Source organism: Myripristis murdjan, chromosome 24 (genome assembly GCF_902150065.1).
Source record: "Myripristis murdjan chromosome 24, fMyrMur1.1, whole genome shotgun sequence".
Classification (NCBI taxonomy): domain Eukaryota; kingdom Metazoa; phylum Chordata; class Actinopteri; order Holocentriformes; family Holocentridae; genus Myripristis; species Myripristis murdjan.
The window spans coordinates 12,702,969-12,729,731 of record NC_044003.1 but is presented as its reverse complement, the minus strand read 5'-3'; the positions used below and the strand labels follow the sequence as shown (position 1 = coordinate 12,729,731).

General features: G+C 40.1%; 1 protein-coding gene across 1 annotated transcript in view; it reads right to left on the bottom strand.

The window, feature by feature from the left end:
• Positions 1-3,597: 3,597 nt before the first annotated feature.
• adgb (androglobin) overlaps positions 3,598-26,763 on the bottom strand; it is a 56,070-nt gene continuing 32,904 nt past the window's right edge. The window contains exons 21-35 of the mRNA XM_030047842.1: positions 26,116-26,254; positions 25,129-25,263; positions 20,367-20,460; positions 17,817-17,948; positions 17,251-17,404; positions 16,647-16,834; positions 16,019-16,185; positions 14,304-14,470; positions 12,544-12,655; positions 9,631-9,752; positions 8,323-8,478; positions 7,436-7,526; positions 7,076-7,178; positions 4,091-4,274; positions 3,598-3,886 (exon numbers count right to left, since the gene is read on the bottom strand). Coding sequence (XP_029903702.1) covers positions 3,710-3,886; positions 4,091-4,274; positions 7,076-7,178; positions 7,436-7,526; positions 8,323-8,478; positions 9,631-9,752; positions 12,544-12,655; positions 14,304-14,470; positions 16,019-16,185; positions 16,647-16,834; positions 17,251-17,404; positions 17,817-17,948; positions 20,367-20,460; positions 25,129-25,263; positions 26,116-26,254 — 2,121 coding nt within the window. The 3' untranslated portion in view covers positions 3,598-3,709. The remainder of the gene's footprint in view (positions 3,887-4,090; positions 4,275-7,075; positions 7,179-7,435; positions 7,527-8,322; positions 8,479-9,630; positions 9,753-12,543; positions 12,656-14,303; positions 14,471-16,018; positions 16,186-16,646; positions 16,835-17,250; positions 17,405-17,816; positions 17,949-20,366; positions 20,461-25,128; positions 25,264-26,115; positions 26,255-26,763) is intronic.

Below are 26,763 nucleotides of genomic sequence, written 5' to 3'. Positions count from 1 at the left end.
ATGGGTGAATAACAGAAAGTTGTACATATAAAAGCTGCAGTATTATATCTGCACCCAGGAGTGCAAAATGCTTGCAGAACAACTGCTTTTCCTGCAATTTCGTATGTCCATTGTCATTTACAAAGGGAACACTAAAGAAATGGATGAAGACATTCTTAAACAGTTGGCTCCAAAATGGAGAGTGAAGCAAGGGGTAACCACAAGGCTGAGTATCCATTCCACCCAGGGGATATGGTGGAGTGTGTGTATCCAGTTTCATCTGATTTCATCATCCTACTGTGTGGCTCTATTTAAGAATCAAATATTTTCTCATTACTTGTGCGAAGTCAAATACGCACAGGCACACACACCCTCACAATGCAAAAGGCCAAATGTCTCCTTGTTTTCAAGGTTACGTCATAGTTCTTCTACCGTTCACAACACATTTGCATCAAACCACCAGCCAACAGCTGCCAATTAACAAACAGCCTCTCCGTTAATACACACACGTCACTGCCAATTAGAGTGCTGGGGGATCTCTCTCTAACAAATTTGTAACACACACGTATGCTCACACCAAACCAATGATTGCCCAGAGGAGAGGATGAGTTTGGCTATACAAAAAAAAAACAGCAAATAACAACTCATGTTTTTGAAAAAGAGGGATGAGCTGAGTGAGAGGGAACAGTGGGGAGAGAGTGGGGAGAATGCTCTGTGGGCGAACAAGGCTTTGAGGATTAGCTCTGTCATGCGGCTACAAGGGTAGAAATAGTATTTGGCTAGATGAGGCCTGACAGACTGAAAAGACACACGAGTCGCAGTGTAAAACACACACGCGCATAATGTGGCAGCACTCTCTGATGTGCAAAGAAAACACCGTGCACCACATGCATGCACGCAGACAATTAAAAAAGCGCATGTTGAACAGCACTCAGGAGTGGTTACACTCAGGATATTAATACTATCATTACACATTGTCCCCGATTTACTAAGGTGGGCGCAAACAAGCAGCATGCAAGAAAAACAAACACAAAAAAAACAACTATTACAATTCAGCGCGTGATTGATCTGCTTCCAAATGATCCAATCCAAATGGGTAAATACTTCTAGTAGTTTCTAGTAATTCTATCCAGCGATAGCCTGCAGTCATTACACAGAATTTATACTTTAGATTTTATTATAAATCATCCTTATGGTCAGTAGGCCATCCATGAAAACAGAGAAAAAATCTCTTATCACTTAAGCCCTGATGTACCTGCCACACCTGAGCAGAGTCTACCTCATCTTCTTCCTCTTATCCTCCCTCATCTCTTCCTCTGCATCATCGTCCTCATCATCGCCCTCTTTGCCCTTATCCACAGGTGAACATTGTGGAGCATGCAGCAAACAGCAGTGGTCTCCCCTCTGGACTGTACCACAGCTCCACCTGTGCAGTCCAGGCAACAAAATCACAACATCAAACATTTGCTACACCACATTTCTGGCTCTAATGTGGCCATTGTTGTATCTCGTCTCCACAGGGATTTAGCAGAGGTGTCAACAGATATGATTGCAAGGTTCATGCTCAGCCTCCTCATGAATTGAAAAACACTGTGATCAGGAAATAGTTTAATGTAATCCATACCTCTGATTAATGGGCAAAATGCTTTGTAAGTGCTGTAACATGAAGTAGGCATCAATTAGGCCGCTGATAGATTAAAAAATAAAATACCTAAAATAAAACATGCTTTCACAGGGCGGTAAACAGTGTGCACAATTAAATAAGCTGTGAAAGGGGTTAAATAGGCCTTTTTTTACTTTATACTTTCTGGCTGAAACACCTTGAAATACATATTCATCAAAGGTGCTAAATGTTTGTAAGCTCCCCCGGTGTCCACTCCTTCAGTCGCACCTACAATATCAATCGGTGCAGCCTTTTTAAATCAGAATCATTGCTTTTTATGCACACAATGAGTGCCTCTGTTTGTGTGTGCACAAACACATTCAGACATGTACAAACACACACAAATCACACTTAAAGTTTGATACATGTATCAGTTACAAAGTTAAAAGCACACTTACAAATACTATTCGTTGCACATATGCTCAACCTTGTTTACCTTAATCTAAAATGTTACTAATAAGTTATTACATAAAATAAACTATTGTCCCCTGTCCTAACACAAGGGAACAGTTCTTTAAGAAAAATTATATGAAATATCTATCAACGGTGTTGGATTCTAAGGCTTTACACCAGCAGAGGAGTACTGCAGGATGACCTTGCACTGCACCAACATATTCTTTGATTTTGCCATTGTACATGCACACATGTGCAAGCAGGCACAGCTAATTCTTCTCCTCTGTGTATTTCATAAACACACACACACACACACACACACACACACACACACACACACACACACACACACACACGGCAAGATGATAATTTCCTTGGTGCAGCAGCACAAAATTGAACTATTCATTATTGTCAACCTTGAAAACAGCTTAGTGGAGGCCTGTGGATGAGGATGATAATGAGAATTTATTAATGTCCACAGCCACTAGATGGCACCCTCTTCCCTTTCATTTCCAATTTAGCTGCTCATTCTTCAGCTGACCAGCTGACTCTGGGATGGAGACCAGCTGGATGTACTCCAATACTAAGCTCGGATAAAGGGTATTTACTTTACCCTATCAAATTCATTTGACAAAGGCAACAGACTGATCAAGTGTTTTATACATACTAGAGACCTAACCACAAACTTAATGATACATGCACTTAGTCTTAAAACATTGGTTAGGAATTGTTTATTATTGTTTAGCCACCTTAGCTCTATTTCATACTTATAGAATGTCTTGTACAAATGGATCATTATGGGCTTCTCTATCAGCAAGAATACATCAATCAACCAATCAATCAGTACCAGTCAGCCTGTGAGGGGAGGGGTGGAAGGGTGTATCCAGCATGCCTTCGGTCATGCAGTCAATACAGCGACCTTCAGGAAAGCAAAATGAGAGGAATATAATCACGTATTCAGGGCATCTAAAAGTCAAAGCCATATATTGTAGGTAAGATGGTAGTGACATTCGAAATAGTTGAATAGAAAGAAATTTTACCTGCCTGCCCATAACAGCCATTTCTAATTCATTACTTTTGATAAGGACAGGGTAGGAAAACAATATTTCTAGAGATTGTTTATGTGTGCTGAGTACATGGGCGGCAGACAGACTGCTAGCTGATTTGATATATGTCTCAGTGATGCCATGTGCCATGTCAGAATCAACTACTATAATAGTAGGATGAAAGGGGACAAGATGAGAGGAAGGGATCAAACAACCATAGTTTCCTGATTCACTTTGCAGTTAAGAAGTAGGATGTAATAAAATTAAAAAAAAAAAAAAAAAAAAAAAAAAAATTCCTTTGTCTTTGCATTTCAGCCCTGTGATGGACTGGAATGTTTTCCTGCTTAATGCCAAAAAATATTTGGATAAGTTGGGATAGCAGGTATTGACAATGAATTCATACATGGATGGCATGACATGGAATATGCCAGAAACAACAGATGTACGCACACGCACGCGCACACACACACACCTCTGGACACCAAAAATATTTATTAAATATTATCTCATCAAGCATATGTTGCAACGTTGTGACTGAATTGAGATCTTTACAGTGTTGAGACAAGCTGAGATCCCCATCATGCTGAGAGGCGGTGGCTTCGGAGAAGTGAAGGTGAGCCAGTGGCCATCACTTCTTCTTGCCAGCACTCTTGGGTGGTTTGGCGGGCTGCTGGGTGGCAGCAACAGTGGCAGCTGTTTTCTCTTCGTCTGCCTGCTGGCCATCCTCAAGTGTTTGTTTCTCTTGTTTCTTCATCATGGCAGGATGGCCATGGAATGCCTCACGAACAGCAAGGATTTTCTTATACTGCTGACACAAAGGAAAGAGGTGGAGAGAGAGATAAGTTACACAACGATGTGACACCATGGGATAAGAAAAGGCCAACACCCGATATTTCTGACTCTCTCTCCCTCTCAAAGCTCCACATTACAGCAGTTTGCATCTTCTCAGGCAGCTGTAGACATCAGGCATTTCTGTCTCTGTCTTGACTGTATATGTATCTTAGCTGACCTGCATGTCCTCATAAATCTCCCGCTGGCGTCTCTTCAGCCCCTTCCTGTTGACTGCCTCCTGTTTGCGGTGCTCCAGCACAGTTTCCCGGAGCAGCCGGAAGGCCTGGATCTTTTCCGAGCGTGCCCTCTGCTGGGCCTCCTCTACCTCTGGGTCCTTCATCACTGGAAAATCCTTTTGGCATCTACATACGTATAGGACCTACATTACTGCATGTACATTTTACTATTCCACAAGATGCTACTTCTTAGAGTTGGCCATTGGAAAATTATCGCAAACCATATTTTATATGTATTTATTCATAGACTATAGTCAAGTCCTTAAGTGTAGTGCTATGCTACAAGCAGGTATGTCAAAGACTGTTGAATGATATTCTGGAGGGAATATTTTCAAGATACATCACATTTTAAACAAATTTTAGCTTTTCTTAGTAATTTACATAAAGATTTGACTCTCTCTCTCTCTCTCTCTCTCTCTCTCTCTCTCCCTCTCTCTCTCCCCCTCTCTCTCACTCTGTCACTTTCTTGCTGTTTCTGTTGGGTCAGCAGGAAGCAAGCAAATTAAAATGATATATCTATATATCTAAATCTATATATATCCCCCCCCCCCCCCCCCCCCCCCACACACACACACACACGCATATATATATATATATATATATATATATATACATACACACACACACACACACACACACACACATACATATTCTCCAGTTTTACCAAGGTGTGGGACAACAGATAGAAATGAAAATGTGGCAGATTAAATTCAGAGATAGCCAGAAGAAATGATGGAAATGATAGTCTAATAAAATTAATTTCCCCATTCCGGCATATAATCTCATGAGCCGTGTATGAAGTTACACACACTGACACTCACAAAAACACCCACACACACCCAGTACATGCCTTATCTCATATCCCAGGTCTTAAACTCAGATTGATATCTGAGATGCCAATTTCTTTTCAGTCACCACCAGACCATATCCCTGTATTTCTCTGTTCAGAATTGAATCTGTGAGTCTGTGTGTGTGTCTGTAGAACGGAGAGAGATAGAAACAGAGGAAGAGAGAGCACGTGTGTGTGTGAATTTGTGTGTGTGTGAGAGAGAGAGTGTGTTGCCCTGCCAGAGGATATACACAGAGGAAAGAATTCAAAGGGAGATTAGACAGTGCTAAATATGGCTGTCTATTTCCTATAAACCGACCTTGATGAAGAGGGGAGGGCAGGAGAGGTGGTGATGGAGTTCAGTTGGTTAATGAACATCACCCCATATGACCTCTTTCACACTGTGTGTGTGATTGTGCAAATATGTTTAAGCTGACACGTGTGAGTGTGTGTATTAGCATGTATGTGTGTGTCTGTGTGTGTGTGTGTGTGTGTGTGTGTGTGTGTGTGTGTGTGTGTGTGAAAGCTAGAGAGAGGTAAGTTGCAGACTAATCAGAGTCTTCTAATAGACTGCTCCTCAGGATCTCTCTCCCGGCCCGAAACACAGGGCACAGTGTCAGCAACCATTAGCAGCTGGACATGGACACATGGGCACGCCCACATACACATGCACACACAGACACACAGAAACACAGACACATACACACAGGTGCACGCACGCGTGCGCGCGCACACACACACACACACACACACACACACACACACACGCAAGCACCAGGACAGGATGGAGGGGTGAGAGAAAGGGGCACATCTTGCTGGAGCGGCGTGCTCATCAGGGTCCTGAAATAGCTCTCTAATTAACAGACCCAAATATCATCTCATTTATCATAAAGAGGGACGGACAGAGGGAGAGATGGAAAAGAGAGAGCAGGACAGAGAGAGATGACAGGAGGGAGAGAAGAAGAGCAATGGGATAGCTAGACTCAGGGGTGAACTGTAGGGTGAGACTTGTCCCTTATAGAAGAACACAAGCTGACACAGGTCAAAAGTTAACACTCCACACAGTGTTAGGGAGCTAATAGGCGTGTGACACTGGCAGTGCATTCACACCACACTCAACTAAAGAAACCACAAGTCTATTTGTATTCGGTCTCTCATCCTCCTTCCCTTGTAGAATCAGGCCTTAACAAGTAAAGCTTAATTCCAGCTGGCAATGCGAGCAGAGTGGAGGGATACAACAATGGGATAAGGCAGCCGGACTGTGTGCTGCGTAGTACCCACTGAACAAACAGAGAGAGAGAGAAATGAAATGGTACATTAGACAAATACAGTGGGATGGTGAGTCTGTCTGGGCTGCATTTACAATATAGATTGTTATTCCTCTCTCCCCTTTCAGCTGAGAAAAGAGTTTATCAAACTGAATAGGCTGTGCTGAGGTCTTTTACAGCAAGGTATTTACATGACATGCTTGCAGACCTCATGAGTTTGAATTGTACTGTGTCCACATATTCTGGTGTAGTAGCTAAGACCTTCTTGAAGCAACCGCTGGGCTTAGGACGAGTTTGCAACATCATTGTAATTTCATACCGTGCTTCCTGCTGTCCCAGCAGAGAAAGAGAGAAGGAAACAGTAAGAAAACAAAAGAAAGAGCAGGAAAGTGAGAGAGTAAAAGGGTGAGACAGAGAGAGAGAGAGAGAGAGGGGGAGAGAGAGAGAGAGAGAGAGAGAGAGAGAGAGAGAGAGAGAGAGCGTACTTCTGCCTTTAATGTGAAAAAAAAATCAAAATATTAGTGACCATCTGTTTGCGCAACAAAACTTGGTGCCCTATTTTGCCAACACTGGAGAGCATGAAAAAATGGAAATGTTTTTGGAGACAAACACAGCAATTAATGCTGCAAAAAAAATGTGACAGCCTGTTGCCACCTGAAAGACAGTGGGTTAGAAATACAAGTAACAAAAAAAAGTTTGTAAAAGTTTGTAATCATACAATCACTTACTGTGTAGCTTTTATCCAGACATGCACTTACAACTACACCAAAGATAATATGAGTACTATCATAACTAATCAATTTTGTCATAGGACTAGAGAGAGAGAAGACCTGATGAAAGGAGTGTAGTCCATGGGAACATGTGACTGTGGGAGACTGGGCAGCGCGACAGGCAACTCGTGACTGGACGAGCCGGGAGAAAGCTGGGAAGTAGCTGCAAAAGATCCAATCAGAAAAAGCCTCATTACCACAATATATAAAATAACTGCTAACTACCACTTAGTCAAATTGACATGTGTTTGTGTGTGTGTGTGTGTGTGTGTATGTGTGTGTGCGTGCGTGCGTGCGTGCGTGCGTGCGTGCGTGCGTGCGTGCGTGCGTGCGTGCGTGCGTGCGTGCGTGCGTGCGTGCGTGCGTGCGTGCGTGCGTGCGTGCGTGCATGCGTGTGTGTGTGTGTGTGCATGTGTGTACCAGGCTCTTTGCTCTCTGAGTCACCGACAGGTGTGTCACCACTCACTCCATGTTGGACATGGTTGAGAAATGTCTGACGTGACTTTAAGGCCTAAGAACAAGTTACGTCAAACAGTTAACTTTTCAAATAGAATTGTAATAATAGCAGCAATAAAAATGACATTAAACACAAATAATAAATTGATACAATGATTAGGAATAGCAAAAAAATGGAGTAAAGTAAATAAAGGAGATGGCTGAAACAAAAAGGTGCTTTGACTGTGTGCCTATACACTGCAAAAACTCAAAATCTTACCAAGAATATTTGTCTTATTTCTAGTCAAAATATGTCATTACACTTAAAATAAGACATGATCACCTAAGAAATAACGTGTTTTTAGACAATTTTCACTTGTTTCAAGTGAATTTTCACTTTTTCCACTGGCAAATTTTGCCAATGAAATAAGCAAAATTTCAAGTGAAAATTCACTTGAAACAAGTGAAAATTGTCTAAAAACAAGTTACTTCTGAGGTGATCATGTTTTATTTTAAGTGTAATGAGATATTTTGACTAGAAATAAGACAAATATTCTAGTTTTTGCAGTGTAGATATAAGATGTGCCTTAACTCAGATGAGTCTTAGGCATTCACAATGATCAATTTTACTATAAAATTTTCAGGACGTAATTATAGCATTACACAATCACCCTGTATTATAGCCGTACATATTACCATTAACAAATTACTGCAAGTGCTAAGTACTAAAAATGGCTACAAAACATATTTTGTGAAGCATTGATATCCCACACCTAGTTAGCATGTCTGTGTCTGGTCTGAGAAAACTTTATTGCTTTCACTTGAGGCAATTTGTTTGTATATTATGTACTTTGTAATGTATTGTTAATTACCTTGACAGAGCGGCCAGGCTCTGCCATTTCCCAGGCCTGTTTTATGGCCTTGATCTTGTCTATTCTCTCTGTGTCCTTCTTCACCTCAATGCTCTTGCTTTTGCTCTGATCGCTGACCACACACAGCGTCCAGAGAGGCTTGGTCAGATCCGAGCTCTGCACACATACACACAGCTAATAAGCATCCACAGTTTAGATGAAATCATATGCACATCCGCACACACAGACACACATCCCAGATGAAGGTCACAGTACCACAATACATTATGAGAATGTCTCTTTAAATGAGCAACTCAGACAGTCTGGTACAGACCCAGTCCAGCCGGCCAGAACTCTGTGTCCTGTTCAGCTGTCTCATCGTCATTGTAAATAATGGATCATTTTTAGTTCATATATTCATAGATCATTACCTGCTCTACCTCCGCCCAACTCGCACTGCCAACCCAGGAAAAGTATTCAAAATGGAAATTTATCGAAGAGGACCAATATTCTGAAAATCTGCCTTTCAAATTTCATTGTGTTTAGTATTTGACGTGCAGGGTAGCAAAGAATGAAAAGCAATTATACATGGATCAGAGATTTATCAAGCAGCTGTGGCTGTGACTGCTAAACCAAGACCTTCATTCAATGAATAACAAACCACAAGATTATGCTGTATGATGGAAGCAAATGTTGTAATATAGATACATACAAGACAGCTTGGTACATGTAGGGCACAGACAATTTGCTGTGTGCTTGACAGAGTTAAGAGTCTCTTACCAGTTTCACCAGTCAAATATGTAAAAGTTGGTATTGCTAACAAAATATGGCAAACTTGTCCATTTGTTTAAGTAAAATCGTGTTTTGTCGCTGAATTCCCATAAGATGGGAATGGGAATCTTTTTTTAAAAAAATGCACTTGCAAATATAAGTGAAAATAAGTGTATACCCTTGGTTTTGGGGCTATAGTGACTACTGAATCTTTATGATTTATGTCCTTGCAGAAAATTCCTTTAATAAATGATTTTCATACAGTATAAAGCGGTATAAAATCAATGTGTGTTGTTATTGAATAAGAATGTCCAATGAAATATTAAAGCAAGCGAAACCCTGAGTAGCAGTGACTTTTTGAAAATGAAATTTGGCACATACAATGCAAAGCTTTTCAAAAGTTCTGCAATACATGTCATCACAGGGAAACAGGGAGAAAAGGTTGCCCTTAGACAACTTATCCCTGAGTATACTGAAGTGAAACATAATACAAGCCTCAATGTGCAATGGCATCGAAGAGTTACTGTTTTCTATGACTGTGTTGTAGTGATGTATTACCGCATCGTGCCTGAGGCCGGGTTTGGAGATAGCTCCTGGTCTCTCCCTCTCCTTTTCGCCTTTGCCTTTGCGATTAGATTTGTTTGTAGAAGATTTGCGCCCATCATTGGTCTCCGCACTGGCTGAATGTTCACATGCAGTGATTATGAGTTACCAATTTGTCATCATCATTCAGTATTTCTGGTGTGTACTTATTTATCAAATGCTGACAACATCAAATGGTGTTAATCACTGTGCTCACTAGTTTGCCTCTGGTGGAACATTCAAAATTCCCATCGTCATACAATATAAGTTCCACAAAACGCACCTGACAAGTGTTTATATCTACAACAAGAAATGAGCCAAAACCGACTTGATTATGGCTTGATAAGTCTATGGAGGGATGAATGGTCTACCATGAAGCTGAATGGTGTTTTAAATTGGCTTTAAAAGAAACAGAAGTGCATGTGTATTAAACAGAAAATACAGAGAATAAGACGAGCCAAAACAATACTTTGGCACATTTGTTTCCAACACACAACGGCAAGTACAAAGGCCTTTAATTGAGAGCTAATTTGTTAAAAATGTGACGTATTCTTTCAACAACCATTAGCAACAATGAAAAAATGATATCACAAACTAAATTTATGATGAAGCTGACATTATACAGTAGGCAAGTTTGTGTTTGTTTCTCTGCAAGGCTCAAACAAGGCTCTATTCTAGTAAACATACAGCGAGCCTTACTTCATGTCCGTAGGCATAGCATTATCATCATGGTGGAATAGGCCTGTCTTTGACAGTAGCATGACAAATTGCATGGATTCAAATTCAAAATAATTTTTTACCAATTTAATCCACAAATTCACAGTTTAGCAAGTTTAAGTACAACTTATAAGTGAAAGAATGTAACAGTGTAGGCAAATGTGTGTTGTACAGTAGTATGTGTGCTAGATGGCACTGTTGCACTTTGTAGCTAAAATGAACACAATCCACAGCTTTGATGAGGCATCAACTGTGAGTCTCAGTTCTCTGATATGGAGAGGCATGATAATCCATCATTTATCTGACACCTTGTCATTCTGTCTGTAGAGCTTTGGAACCATGCTGTATGCTCACTGAGCTATTCTTATCACAGGCCATGCTGAAATTCAATGCTCAAATTGGATCTAAATATTACTGTGTTGTTGATGTCATTCCTGGCTATGCCTATGGTCAAAAATTGATTTTCCAACACCATTTTTTCAAATACTGAGATTTCTGTCTTTCAGACGTTAAAAGTAATGTTGACAACACAGGGGAATGAAAACCATTGGTAGAACCATATGTACATGTATTGCTGACTGCTCAGGGATGCAGTTGTATAGCTGTATATCTATCTATCTATCTATGTGTGTGTGTGTGTGTGTGTGTGTGTGTGTGTTGGGGTTCAAGCCGAAGTTGCACAGTGTAAATGTGCATGCAGGAAATATGCGCAGTGTGGTGTTTCCACTCCACACGACAGCTTGTTAAGGAGGCTTCAAAGCTTGGCATGGCATGTAGAGCGTGTGTATCCATGTAGCATGTACGGAGCATGATCAAGGGCACAGCCTCACCACTGAGACAGAGTTAAACTGGGCGAAATTAATTCACTTCTCTGCAGAGATATTTCCCAGGGCACAGGGGGGCAAGGGCCAACTCCATTTGACTTTCCATCGACCCACTTTCACCAGTTTATTGGGAAACCAAGGGGAGGTTTGGGTGGACATTTGCTTACACACATGCCCGCACATGGACAAACACACACAAGCATAGACAGCAGAGCGATCTTATGTTGCTCACAGACATCCACACACAGAGACAAAGGCAAATGAAAAATTACCTAGAATATTTAAGCAGCTACAATCCATTACTGTTCATCTCACACTAGACCATTTCTTACACAACTCACACGCACACACACACACACGCACACACACACACACACACACACACACACACACACACACACACACACACACACACACACACACACACACAAACATATTCTATCCTTAGATTTCATGCCATGCAAACTGAATGAGTAAATGGAGGGAACATTATCAGGAGCGACAGAGAAAAACAATGAAAATGTTAATGACAGCAGGCTGGCCTCTCTCTCTTCAGACAGTCATGCAAATTGTCAGCCATGCAACACATCTTTCACATCAACATCCATATCCATGCTTCAATTAAATCGCCCCCTTTCTCTAAGAAGCTTTCGGAAATTCAAAGCCCCGATTTTTCAATCGATCCAAATTGTGTAGAATGATAAAAGACAGCAGAGCAGGGGTGGTGGCAGAGGAGAGGGTTATTGCCTCAGCCAATGACCAGTGGGCACAAGAAATCACCCACTGTGATCTGCAAAAGCAGCTGTATTCATTTGGCTTTCATTAGGCTTGTGATTACAGGCCCCTGGCTAGCGGAAGCAGAGAACAAAAAACGTCTGGCTTGGCCCCTGACACCGCATGCTGAATATCTGGCACATTTTACATAGTGCAAAAAGAATAAGCAAAACCAAACACTACGGGCATATTAGAAAAGATATTCAGAACTCAGGGCCAAACAACAGAAGATTTTTGAAATGCCATAATAAAAAATGAAATTACTCACAGACCCATTATAGGTATATTTGAAGATTTTTGGACCATGCGTAATGGGAAAACTGAACAGAAAACACTGGAATTCATTTTGATCATTTTTGATCAAGGCTTATCTTTCTTAACAAAGTCTTTTTATCATCAAAGAACACAAGTTGAAATAAGCATATTTTTCATGATTCAAGTGGCACTGAAATTTAACACTTACCTCCTTTCATTACGTAGGGTGGGTAAACAGTGTCTTTCAGTGCTGGTGTGCCAACACTTTCCTAGGGTCACCACAGCTAAGTGATATGGGGTGACCAACTTGTGTACGTACCTTTTCTTTCATTATTTTCCAAGTCTCTGAGCATCTGGACAAAGGCCAGCTGAGGTTCATCTAGAGCCCAGCTCTTATGAAGCACCTCTGCCTGCACAATGTATTTATGACCCTGTAAAACACAACAAAACAAAGTCAGTGGACAGCACTCACAACATCATTACACTGGGTACAAACAGCATTTGAGCAACTGTGGCACAAGAATTCCCTTGGGGATTAATAAAGCTCTATCTTATCTTATTGTATCTTAACAGCAATAATGGCAATCAGATACACACATAATGCAAATTACAGTGTCCAAAAATGTATTGATCAAGATGTTTAAATACTTTGGCAGAGATAAACACATATACAGCATAAAGTATCAATAAAATACACTAAAAGACAACACAAGGTGCATACCATTATACAAACATAAAGATGTAAACTGTACTGGTGGTGATGAGAGACAGAGACAGAGATCTTAAAGAGGAACTGCACATTCTGTTGGCTGTTCTCTGCCCTCTTTGACAGAAGCACAGGCTATGCAGTTGGCACAAAGGGAGGGAGAGGCAGGGGGCTTGTTAGCCAAGATTATGTCAGGGGTGGTAACTCCCACATCTATCAGACTGCACAAAAATATAAAATTTCAACAACATTCCAAAGGGAGATTTAAAACATTTGAGGAAAAGATATTTTGTGGTTATGTATATAAAAAAAAAACACTCTGACCAGGATTGATGTTTACAGCTATTCCTTATATTCCTTTAAGACCACCATATATCTCTCACTCTAATAAACAGAGACATCAGCAAGTGTTGATGTGGTGATTTGAAACAGGTTTTTTTTTTTTTTTGTATGTGTGCACATGCGTGTTTAAGCCCCATACAGATTACATCATGAGGACCTCCACCACCCATCAACCATGATACTGCGTATCAGTGTGTGTGTGTGCTCCAGCAGGGCAACACAGCACCTTGATCACTGACCATTTGCCCAAAGCACCGTTAATCCTGATCAATAGCTCTTCATTCTGGGCTCCTGTTGATCTATCTGACATGATGTGCCTCATTAGTATTGATGGAATCACACTGTTGTTAATTTTTTTTATTGGTACCTCTGCATTCAATAACAGATGAACAGTCCTGCAGAGAAAAGCCCTAAAAAGTATGTATAATATGGAATGGTTTGCTTAAAAAGAAAAGAAATAAAACCATCACACACAATGTGTGTGTGTGTGTGTGTGTGTGTGTGTGTGTGTGTGTGAGTATATTTATGCCTTTATCAAGGTGCCACAATGATGGGTTGTGTGTATCAGATATATCAGACTTGTATACACTGTAACAGTGTATACAACATAGTGTGTGAAATAAGTGTGTGTGTGTGTGTGTGTGTGTGTGTGTCTGTGTGTGTGTGCATGGCAATCACCACATGACAACAGGAGTGTTAGAGAGGGGGGTCATTAGAAAATAAGTGAGGACTCATAAATCATGTGCAAATCACCCTGACATGCACTGATAAAACACAAAAACAAAGCCACCACACTGGTTGCTGCTCTCCTTTTGCACATACTTTGTCTGTGTGAATGTATGTGTGGGCAAGCACAACTGCCTATAATAAGTATGAGTATCTGGCAGTGAAGAACAGATAGGTAGACAGTGATTGAGCAAGCAGCAGAAAAAGAGATAAGAAAAGAGAGATGCATGTGTATACAAATGTGATCAGAAAAGTGTGGAGCAGGAACAGATAACACACAGACAGATGGCAGTTGTCAGTGATACCATAGTCTCCATGGGAGGCTGCTTCTGGTCAGGGCAGGAGTCTGTTTGGTCAGTGGTGCTCTCCTCCCCCTCTCCTTGCTGGGGAGTGCCTGTCGCCTCGACCCCATTGTCCTGGTTGGGGGATCCCTTCTGGTTCTTCTCAGCACTGGCAGTTGTGCAGCTGGGAGCTGTAACAGGAATTATACACAGATACCGAGATTAAATAAAGCCTATATTTGAGAAAGGTTGAGAGTGGTCAGTAAGCTTTACTTTTCTTACTGCCATGACACAACTTCCATCTGAAAGTCAGCCTGATTGACAGACTAGCAGACTGAAGACAGTCTGGCATCTTTAGAGGAGTTTCTGTCTCTATTGCTTCTATTTCCTCTGTTTTGGCATATTTTACTTTTGATCATGGCTGACAGTGGCAGTAGAGCAGTAGAGCATGGCAGCAAGCCAGAGCACTATTACTTAATCTATATAATCAATCAATCTTTTGTTAATTACATTTACAATTACATAGATACTGCCAGCATTAACTGGTAGAATAAATTCTATTTGGAACTGTTGCTTTAACAATCAATATATGAGGAAGTGAAACCGACAAATCTATACCTTTACAGTCCATATTTCCATTCACGTTACAAATTTTGTCCTTGAAGTCCCTTTGCCCATAATTCTGGCTCACTAATAAAATGTTACACACAAAAAAAAATCTGGTGTTTGGGGGAGGGGAATGAACCACAACTAAACTAGTGTGGTTTCAAGTAGCAGGGAAACCAATTTGACGTAATGAATTTATGGCCTGACGTTGAATGGCAGGCTGGCTACCAGCCTAGCTGATAGACTATTCATGGATTCTGGGACAGTTTCAGTGCTGCCACTAAAACTAACTGTGCGGCATGCTGCTCTGTTCATAAAACGGCCAGTAAAAAGAAGGGTAAGAGAGAACAGAGAACACAACTGTTCCTGTGAGACAGAGCACAACTGATCAAAACTTAATGAGGACAGGAAAAAAATTATCAAGCTTTTGCTAACAGCATTTGTTAAGGACAGTAATTGTAGAATGTGATGCTTCATGGTATATGAGACACTGTGATGTATGTATGAGGAGTATGTATGAGGAGTCATTGCTCAAATACCCATTGAACAAAAACGTCTTTACATGGTGTTTTTACATTTTGACCTTATCTCAGTGAAAATCAAATGTAAGTTCAAGGGTATAAGGCAGGAGTGTCCTGGTGCTTTGGCAAAGCTAAGACAAATACAATGTACTCACAATGTCATGGGCTTGAAACCTACTCACAGAGTTCACTGCATATAATACCCTCTTTACACCCTCCCCACTTCCATATTTTACTTGTGCAACAGGGGCTAGATCTAATAGATGTACAATTATCAACATAATAGTAAAATAAAATAAAAATAAAATAAAATAATAACTTCAATTATGAGAACAGTGTACAGGGTATTTGCACAACACTGTCGCTGCTGTGCTACTGTTTAGTTGCTGTCATATGTTGGGGTTATGGCTGTATTAGAGGGTTAAATTATGCAACTGAAATTAGGACAGACAAAAACAACCCACATGACCCAAATGTCACTGAGCTTATATGTAGCCAGATAATCACAATTTCCTGAGAGACAGATAATTATGTAGCAATCTAAGAAATCTTCTGCGAAAATGCAGGAGCATTTGCCTTATTCATTTCCGCCCAAGCCAGTTGACTATTCACCTCTGTTGGACTGGAAGTGGAACACAGGAATGATCACATGGCCCTGTCCTGTGTTACTGGCCACCTTCTTCTCATGGTCCAGTATGGACAGACAGATGATCACGTCTGGCTTGGATGTCTGGAACTGTATTGTTCCCAGGTGGTCGGCTGTCACCTTGACAGAGTAGCTGAAATGTTCCAGAGTGTCATCAGTTACTCAGTGCACCGCTGCAGTTGTCTTATAGCCGAAACTGGACCTTTGTCAAAATTCTTGAGTCTAGGAGGTAGTTAATGCAGTCTAATACTTGTGAAATACTGCGTGCTTAATAGATTCTATAGGCTACTATATAACTGTTGTCATCACTTGTCACTATTAATCAAGCTCTCCTAAAATCAGTTTTCCATTCACTGATGTGTAACATCTTTGCTGTGCTGCAAATGTTGTTCATTATATTAACATGAAAATTGGTATTTGTTACTATGAAAATACTGCAAACAATCTTTATGAATACCTTACTATATAACACACTATGCATTTTGATGATACACCCTGAACAACAGTGAATTTTTCAGTGATCAGTATAAATCATCTTATGATGAATGAACTTAACCTGTGAAGTCAGATGAATGCCAAATGACTCTGTCTTACCGACATATGATGTCTTTGTCATTGGGAATGTAATAATCGCAGAATTCCTTCACTGAGAAGCTGCTGAGAGGAGTCTCACAGGCCAGCTGTGGAAGGGGTTCCCTTGAGCCAATCAGGCGCATCCTCCACTTGGCACCAACAAGGGGTGTTTCAGGTGTGAATGCTTCTGCTACAAAGGTATAGCCAAGCTGCAGAAAAGGAGGCAGAAACATTTATGCATGATGCCAACACATCTTTACCCACAGAAGGGTATGTATGAGACTGATGCAGATAAGGAATTAACAGCAAGAAAAATTAGCATCAACTGTTCCCTTTTTTACAGTTTGAAATACCTCCTATGCTCTGTAACTAGCATGTCCACCAACATTACACCTGCCCTAATTGGCTGACATGACGAAATATTGTGTCAATGAGGAAAAGGTCCCTCCCTCTCCCTATGTCACCCATCAGTCCCAACAAGCTTTCCTGGAATATGGAACTTTACCATACTAATTAGAAAACTAGAGTTATACAAATAATTTAAAATGACCAATACAAGTCTAGAATGCAAAAGACCTAGGAGCTAATAGCACAAGAATTTACAATACATTTCACACACACAAACCTTATTGGTTTCAAAGACATAGGGAGCTACTTTGTTGAAAACCTTGCATAGCTCCTTTCCTGTGTCATTATTAATGATGTGGAGCAGGCAACAGGGGACAGGGGAGTAGACCTTTGCTACCAGCAGCATATCCTTAGGGACCAGGAACACCTGTCTGGACAAAAAAGACAAGGGGGTGAGAAATGTGCACAAAATCCAGAACCAGACCAAATTCTCCTTCCCCTGATTCCATTTCTGTTGAAATTCTGAATTGTAATATTAAAGAAATATATACAACTATACAGAGAGTTTTTTTTTCTGATTTTGCTTTTTACACTTTGCAGTTTTCCAGCACAACCACAGTTCTCTACTACTGACCACTGAGCAGCATCGACATAGGAATTGAGAGTTAAGTGCCTAGGTCAAGGGTAACTTGAAAGTATTTGTTGAGGTCAGAATGCCAACAATTTATTTTGCAAGTTGGTCGAGGGATTCAAACTTGCAACCTAGCAGTGACAAGCCAAATTCCGTAAATTCTGTCTTTAACCTTTAAGCAACTGTTTGAAAATTTGCCTGCATGCTCTAACCTAAAAATCAAGACCCAGGAGTTGGCTGTGTCAGGGAAAGGAACAGAGTAATCAGCGAAGGCAATTCTGGTCCACTCATCCTGCTGACATGGGTAGAGCTCTGCTGTCTTCTCAGAGTGGCTGAGGATATACCTATATGGCAGGAATTACAGCAGGAGAGAGAGGAAGAGAGTGAGTTGGATAATGAGGCGTCAGTACAATCAGGGCAATATGGTGAAGGGAAGGGAGAACTGTCCTATACACAGACATTTCTTTTATACTAACTTTCTCTAGGACAATGCACAACCTTTAGTCTCTCTACCTGGCGCCAAACACATACAGAAACATTGCAACTTTAACCACGACCTTTTACAATAAGACTTGTGACTTGTCAAAGCCTTGTTGTAGATTAATAATCTTGAGTAAAACAGTAAAGTAAAAATAGAATGGAAAAGGTCATTTATCACATAATCTTCAACAAGAGGGCTAGAGGCCAGCAGGGCAAGACTAAAAATATGTGCAACCACATGCATACAGTCCTTTGTTTAGATTGCCATCCCTGCTTAGGTGGATAATAAATCTCAGTTATGATGAAACTATGGACATATGCACAAGCCTAATGCTCATTTCTCATCACATCATTATTTGACCTAATTTGGGCAAGAAAACCAATCACTATGATGAGCCAGAAAATCAGACTTGTTGATTCCTTAGTCTTGCATTGGCTCCATTCTCAGCACGAAAACAGTGTTACACACAACTGTTATGCACCGCTATACATCATGAGCTATAAAAACTTATTGGCTAGTTATGCATGAGTGGGTCTAATTTATGATCCAATATGTATGTTATTCTTGTTCCCACATTACAGAGTGGTTTGGGTGACAATATGTAAACAAATTCACTGGCACCAGAGTTAATGGCTTATAGATGTATGTTCTATAAATCTATAAATGTTATCCTCATTATTGAAACTGCTATGCTACAGGCTGCTACAAGTTTTAAGCTTCAAATAAAATGCTGTCTTTTATGTTACCCTCTCTTTGCCACACTACTATATCACACTCAGCTCACAAAGTCTATATTGCAATGCAGGCAAGGAGGAATGTTCATTTGCATGAAATGCTCTTTTTTATCAGTACCAATTTTTGTGTGGTAAATGGCATATGCATTTGCTATTTGCTATATGCTTAATTTTGACATATAGATTTGTGCACAAAACATCAGTATTGTCTATTAGTGAATGAAACAGTACAATTTAAAAAATAGCTCTGTCGAATTAAAGATTTTTTTTTAACCTGTATTTATCCACAGCACATCCATTTTACAGCAAATGCCTGAAGGAGGAACACTGAGCAGCTGGAGCATATATTGCTGCATGTAAGCTTCAGAATTACTTTCAAGCTTTTAGCACAATGTTTTATTGTTTTGTTTTGTTTTGTTTTGTTGTGAGAGGAGCAACACAGCCTTACTGACTGAGGCAGTGATTATGGATTGTGGTGTATCTCAAAGCATGTTGTGTATCAGTCATTAGTAGAAAGGCCTCATGCCTTCCCTGACAGTGCTGCATACAGTACCTCACTACCTGAACAGTCACTACAGTACACTACACTACATTCCCAAGATCAAAATTAATTTATTTTTATTTCATTTCATTTCTTAAATTTTACAAATCTGTACACAATCTTAGGTTTGAGCATAAATCCAGTACTGAGATAGCATACAAGCTTATGAAAAGATTAAAATTTTAAATATTATGCGACCTAAAACCAAAAAGAGGGAAAATGTAGTGTCTAGGTTACTCAGCAATGTTAATGTAGTATATTTAAATGGTGTTTCATTTATTTATTTTTTTTATTTCAAACAACAAATTTTAACCATTTTTTAAAGCTACTGCAAAAACCATTCTCAAAAAACAGATAATACCCACAACTGGGACAAAACAGAATTCAGATGTATTATGGATGAAATGTCATTTATAGAAAAACTTGCAACAAAGACTTCATCTGATAAGGGTGGCTGCAGTTCACATCTCAGCTCTAACTTTGACAGAAGTAGATGTTTGCATCAATCAGTACAATCACAAAAGCTCCCACCACGCCTCAAACCCCCATTCTATGTACACACACACCCACCAAGCCACACTGACGCACACACACATACACACCTCCCCAGGCAGCGGGTCATACGGCAGATACCGCTAGCCGATTGGAACAAGGAGAGGATAAACAGCAGATGGTACCACCGGGAAAAGATGGAACACAATGTGGAAAAATACTCCCCGCCTGGCCGCCACAGGACACAGCCAGGATAGGGAGCAGATTCTGGGCATGCGGTGCAACAGAGAGATGCTAAACGAATGCCGTACCATGAATGGGAGGAACGCATATTTACACGAATAATGGTATTAGCTGATGTGAACAAATGTGTGTTATGGTAGTGATGTGTGCCGTTACTGTGCGCTTTTTAACTGCATGCCATACAAGATTAATGCATTATCTACAAATTATTCTTTATGACGCAGTATGTTTTTTCGTGGATAATTTCTACTATACTTTATATTATATTTACCTTAGCAAGAAGACAGCATGTTTCTCAGTGTCTGATTCAACACTCAGCCACATGTCTGAAAGGGTCTTTGATGCACTCAGATTCTTCTTTGTGCCTGTGTGAGATGAAAATACACACAGGCTGATATGCGAATACGCACATACATACATGCAAGTATATACACACACAAACATATACAGACAGAAAAGTAGTTGCTATCCATAAAAGATAAAAAAAAAAAAAAAAAAAAAAAACAGTCGGGCATGAATACATCATTATTTTAACTGATAGTTCAAAGTAGTAAAAATATAAGGGACAAAACGCATTTTTGACTGTTTTAGTGAAAAAAAGCAGGTGACCACATAGTCGACAAAGCCTTTTCAAGAAAGATCCAGTTCTAGTTGTTCATGGGTATGAATGGTCCACTATTTGTCTCTGTGCACGTAAGTGAGAGAAATGCTCTGACATGACAGCTCAGTGACAGGCGTTTTCTCATCTGGTGTATGGATGTCCTTGCCTCCTCCCTCCTTCCCTCCCTCTCTAGTGCCCAACCCTGCTTTTCAAATGGCCACTTCTCCAAATCAATATAGCCATTATAGGGGCCACGGCTGGTGATGCAGATATGAAGAACTCCTATCATCTCTTTAACCAGAGAAAGGAGCAGACTGAAAGAGACAGACAGGCAGAGAGAGGAAAGAGAGAGGGAAGAGAAAAAGAAAGATAAAAAAGCTGAAGCAGGAGAGAAGAAGGAGAGAGACAGCGAGCAAAGGAGAGGTGTTTGAGGTACACCATGGTACAAACAGAATGTGCTGCGAAATTGGCTGTTTGTTATATATTGTTTTTGTCAGCAACAACAAAGGGTAGATTTCTACTTTTTATTAAAATGGCTTTTCAAAGAGTAGCTAGATGAGCACTGCTTTTAAAATACAATCAGTGTTTTGACATTAAGTGCTCCACTTTTCATGCTATGACAGGTAAATGGGTGAGATTTGAAAAGAGTTAAAGGATATTTCTGCTGTTTTTCAATCTGGGCCCAATTTTTCAGCTGTTAGAGTAAAAATGAATGATAGGGATGAAAATTTTTGGAAATGGACCAGTATTGAGCAAGAACACTTCAGCCAGTAGCCATAAAGTGGGCTGCAATGTAATCATACAAGGAAATTGCACCCATCAAATTATGTCCAATATAAGCGCTTGTTTTTGCCACTGACAGATTCAGATTGTTATTATATATAATGTTATAGGATCCCTACAGAGAAAGACGTGTCTATCACCTTAATAGAAGTCGGGCTCAAAAAGAATTTCTCGCTCTGAAATCTCAAGTGAGGTGAGTTATTGCAGGAAGACCACAGTGGACAAGTGAGTGAGAGTGGGAGAGAGGAGTCGCCGGAAAGAGTTTATTATTTTGGAATACAGGAAACATTCCTTAATGTTATCTAAAAGTTCAAAAATAAGTAAATAAATAAATAAATAAGAACAATGTTTCATGTTTATGCATTTCTGAAATGTGGCAACAAAATGACCTGCCACACTTCAAAAAGCAGATTATTTTTGTTGAATAGGGACACACTGAAGTTGTCTCTAGTTGTGCTACAAATGGATCCAAATCCCCCGGTCCACACAGATTTGAAGACCATCAGGTCTTGGCCATTTTGATCAGATTTACAACTGCCAGCCAAATAGGAGAAAAACTCCTACACCAAAGCACTTTTTTTCTAAAAAGTCTGTTCCGGGAGTGGAGAGATCTGCTACCGACAGAGTGGAGGTAATACTATTAGACATAAAGAAAACTATCTCTGAAGCATATAGTCTATGCTCTGTAGGTTTCCTTTCCATAATGTCAGACAATAACAATCTGTAATAACAATCTGAGCCTGTCAGTGCCAGAAAAAAGCACCTTTATGGGACAAAATTTGATAGGTGAACATGCCCCTTGGGATTCCTTTGCAGCCTGTTTCGCACCTGGCTGAAGCATTTTTGCTCAATAATGGACCACTTTTAAAAGAAAAACTTCCCCTTATCAGTCAGTTGGATGATGGGGCCAATTTGGGCCCAAAACGGTGCCCAAAGTGAAAATTACCAGAATTATCATTAACCTATGACAGACCAGTAATATTTGTGTGTGTGTGTGTGTGTGTGTGTGTGTGTGTGTGTGTGTGTGTGTGTGTGTGTGTGTGTGTGTGTGTGTGTGTGTGTGTGTGTGTATCTATGTAAGTGCATATTGGGTCTTATCCATAAAATTTCAGTAGATTTTTGGGTATAGCTGCACATAAAAAAACATCCAGACTAAAAACTCACACAGGATTCATCAAACATTCACAGGTAGCCTACCTTAAATTTTCACGTGCATATGTTGATGAATCCCAATCATTTATAAATGGAAAGCATATTCAAGGGGCCTTAATCATCATGAATTAGCAAAATGACACTGCCTCAGAAAAAGCATATTAGGCAATAGAGGAAATGTGTATTCATAATCTTACTGGACTGAAATGACATTGCAAAAAATGCAAAACATGAAAAAGAAGAACTTCTGCAACACAGAAACTCAGGTAAGACTAAATCAAAATAACAAGCAACAGCCTATTACTCTGCAGCAGAAGCAGTGGGATTATGGCCTCGCAAAAAGTTAACACATAAAGAGATGGTGCAGGTGAGCTGAATGCTGTTATATCCTTCCAGATCTGTGAAAAATTCAGACGCACCAATGACCTGCTTATTTTCTGATGATTGAGTCCAAATGGTCCTCATTTAAATCAACCGATAAGTTTGATTATTGCAGCTTTAAATAAGCTGTTTCTTTTATTTATGCTATATCATAATTTGCAAAAAAGCAGAAATACATCCAAAAATGATTTTAAAATTGCCCATTTTTTAAAAAATAAAAGTAAAAAACAATGTAAAAGTAAGACTATTTCTTTTAGCAGTAAGAGGTTTTGTACACAAATTCTTTCTGTTCACGTTTCATGAATGAGGCCCACTGTCTGCACTGTGTGTGCGAGCGCATGTGTGTGTGTGTGCGTGTGTACGTGCGTGCGTGCGTGCGTGCGTGCGTGCGTGCGTGCGTGTGTGTCTATGTGGTTAAGCCATATAGCTACCAACTTCTTTTAGTGTTTTTTTAGTGTTCTTTTAGTGCTGCTGGCAGATGGATTCAATAATGGTGTGGATATAAAATCAAAAAGACAGGACATTTGGCGCAATAGAGCCACACACTCAGTCTATAAAAAAGAATTTAAAAAAAGAATTAGATTAGTTTCCATTGACCCTACAGCAGAACATAGTTTTATGTGAATGTTGCACTAATGAGGCTGTGTGTACCCCCATATGTGTGACCTACAGTTAGACAGAGGGGCAGCGTGTCATCTGCTCAGCCAGCCTGGACAGGACTCAGTAAGCTCCAGGCCCTGGCAATATATAGAGAATGTCTGGGCATGTCTCTCACCTCCAGTGTTTCCCCTGTATTCATTCTACAGTGGTGCTCCATCACAGTAGGAAAATTATCACCACCGCAATGGAAAGTACAAAATCAAAATAGCAGTGTAATTCAGATAATTTACAAGTGAAACATAAAAAGATGTGACTATAAAGTCTTGCATTAATATGTCCGTAATGATAAATTATCCAAAGTCAAACATTTTCAGCACTGGGGCCTGCACTAGAGCCATAACTGGCACCAAAACAAGGACCTAAGCAATGATAACAAAGCATTACCCCAAAGCACCACTAATGAATAAAACAACAGTGGAAACACCAGACAGTTGTGCAACAACCAGGCCCACTGTATTTCTCTCTTTCTCTCTATGCAGTCCCTCTCAGTCTCTAAAATTGTCCAATGTGAACTCTTTCCCTGCTGCCCTATCTTCTCTTCCCCATCTCTTTCACTTGCAGCTGAAGGTGTAATAGTATATTTGTGTAAGTTTGTGTGTTTGTGTATGTGTGTGTGTCCTTTCTGGCCACCCCCTCATCTGTCAGGGTGTATTAGTAAGACTGGCAGCCTCATCAATAAGTATTCACCCCCCTGCCCAGAGGCTCAACATATGCCACGGGGCTAAATCAGTGAGAGAAAGAAGCAAAATATGTAGCATGTGTATTTGTGTGTGTGTATGTATGTGTGTGTGTGTGTGTGTGTGTGTGTGTGTGTGTGTGTGTGTGTGTGTGTGTGTGTGTGTGTGTGTGTGTGTGTGTGCATCTGTGTGTGTCCATGGAAGTAGTCTACATTCTATTCTATTCTATTTCAGCAAAGATGCCTATCAGGGTTAAAGGCCATGCTAACTGCCAGGCCACATCAACATCGCACTTTCTGCCATGGGAGACAATCACCAGATGCCTCAACACTACACATTCATTGCATAACGTAGGTAAACAACAACAAGTAAACATCCCTTTGTATCTCAAAGACCAAGTGTCAAAACTATAGACATCGACTTGCACATCCATTTTTTATCACTGATTGGGATTTTACAGTCTTAACAGTGGAGGATGCTAAATGTGTTGTTCCAATTGTTTTTGGTCAGTTACAAGATATGAGGACATGAGGCCAATATAAAGATATTTTCTTGAGATTATGATTTTGTATTTAAATTATTTTCTAACCATGACAGAATTCGAACTGTTAGGGTTAGGGTTTGTATCAACTTTTGGGTTTCTGGTTTGACTATGAGTTTGACTATGGGGTCTATCATTGCAATAGCAATAAGTCATTTCAAAATGTGCCATGACACAATCAGTGTCTTTCGGATTCATACGTGTGTGTGTGTGTGTGTGTGTGTGTGTGTGTGTGTACCAGGTTTTGAGGCATTAAGGACCTCTCGTGCCAAGTGTCCTTTGAGGCCAGCTTGGATGATGGTGACTGCCTGGATCTCACTGGCTGTTGGCTGCCTTTTTCTCCAGCCCTTCGGAGGCTCTGACACAGCTTCCACTAAACACAAAGTTACAGCAGAATGGTTTTACCTATACATCTACAGTGAATTCTTACTGTTTTGGTCAACTTTCTCTGAATATCAGAAAGGCAGGATTTCCCACATACTGCAGGAAAGCAAACTGAGTGACAGAGGGTTTAGATGATCACAGGAAAGTATTCTAAAATTTTGAATGCATTCCATTTGGTGTACTGTACTGTTCTGTAAATAAGGTCTCACTTAACACTAGTGAAATTTCCTGATGCAATAAGTTCCAAACACCTGATGTTCCAGCAACATTAAAAAAAAACCTGTGAGAATTGTTATAAGATTCTATTTCAACCACGTGTGCTAGACATACAGTGAATATTAGGAACACAGGAGAGGTATCATTTCAAAACACTATCGATCTGTTTTGAGGGAAAAAATAGTACCTTATGTTTGTTTCGGATAAAAAAAAAAAATCCAGCAACTCCAAAGTACACTAGTGTTTCTAGAACCTTTACCCTCACTTTTTTTGTTTTTTTATTCCATGCACCTAAGTAATATGAAGTAGTATACCTGGGTGTCCCAATCCCTACCTGATGTTTGTCGCTTTTTACAGAAATATCATTAAAATTATCAAAGCAAAGGGATCAATAGCTAACAACGTCAATAATATGCAATATAAAGCCTTACTTGTAAAGTATAAGAGTTGTTGTTTTGTCATTTTTTTTTGTTTTCTATGAAAACAGATCGACTAGATGACAATACACAATTGTCTAAAAGGGGTGCTCAACTTAATCTTAGAATATTAGGCTTGTTTGTTACACATACTTACAAAAATAGATAACCTATACACACAAACCAACACACACACAAGTGGCTCCTACATATCGGGGAGTGCTCCTTGGTGTCAGTACTGAAGAGTGAGGGGTTGGCGGTGAGGGCCTGCACAGCAAACCGCTCCTCTGCTGTCATCTTCCTGTCCAAGGCATTGCACAGCATGTGGTACACTGCCCTGTTAAACACCTACACACACACACACACACACACACACACAGGAGAGAAGCAGAACTTTGTATTGGGAGGTACAGGAAAGAGGGTGCTAACTCTTCCAGCTATGCTCATGATTTACAGCACTATAAATGTATACATTCAAGGAATAAGCCACGAAAGGCCATGCATTATAGAGATTTTGTTGATTTGCTGCTCACAGTAAGGCCTTGAGTTATAATTGTAAAACATCAAGGCATGAATAAAGAAATAACTCAAATACTTTATAAATTGAACTGAAAACGTGTTAAAAGTTATTCTTCCTCAACATAATATAGTTCTTGAACAGCAGCAAAGCAAGGGAGTTGCTGAGGAACACAAATAGGAATGGTAATTTTGGGCTCGCTCACTAATACTTGAAAGAAATGCTATGTGGCCACAGGTGTGCATTACAGTGTGATCCTTGTCACTCCACAACCATATACAACATACTATATTTATATAATGTACAGTGTGTAACTGCAAAACATTTAGGAAGCTATTGT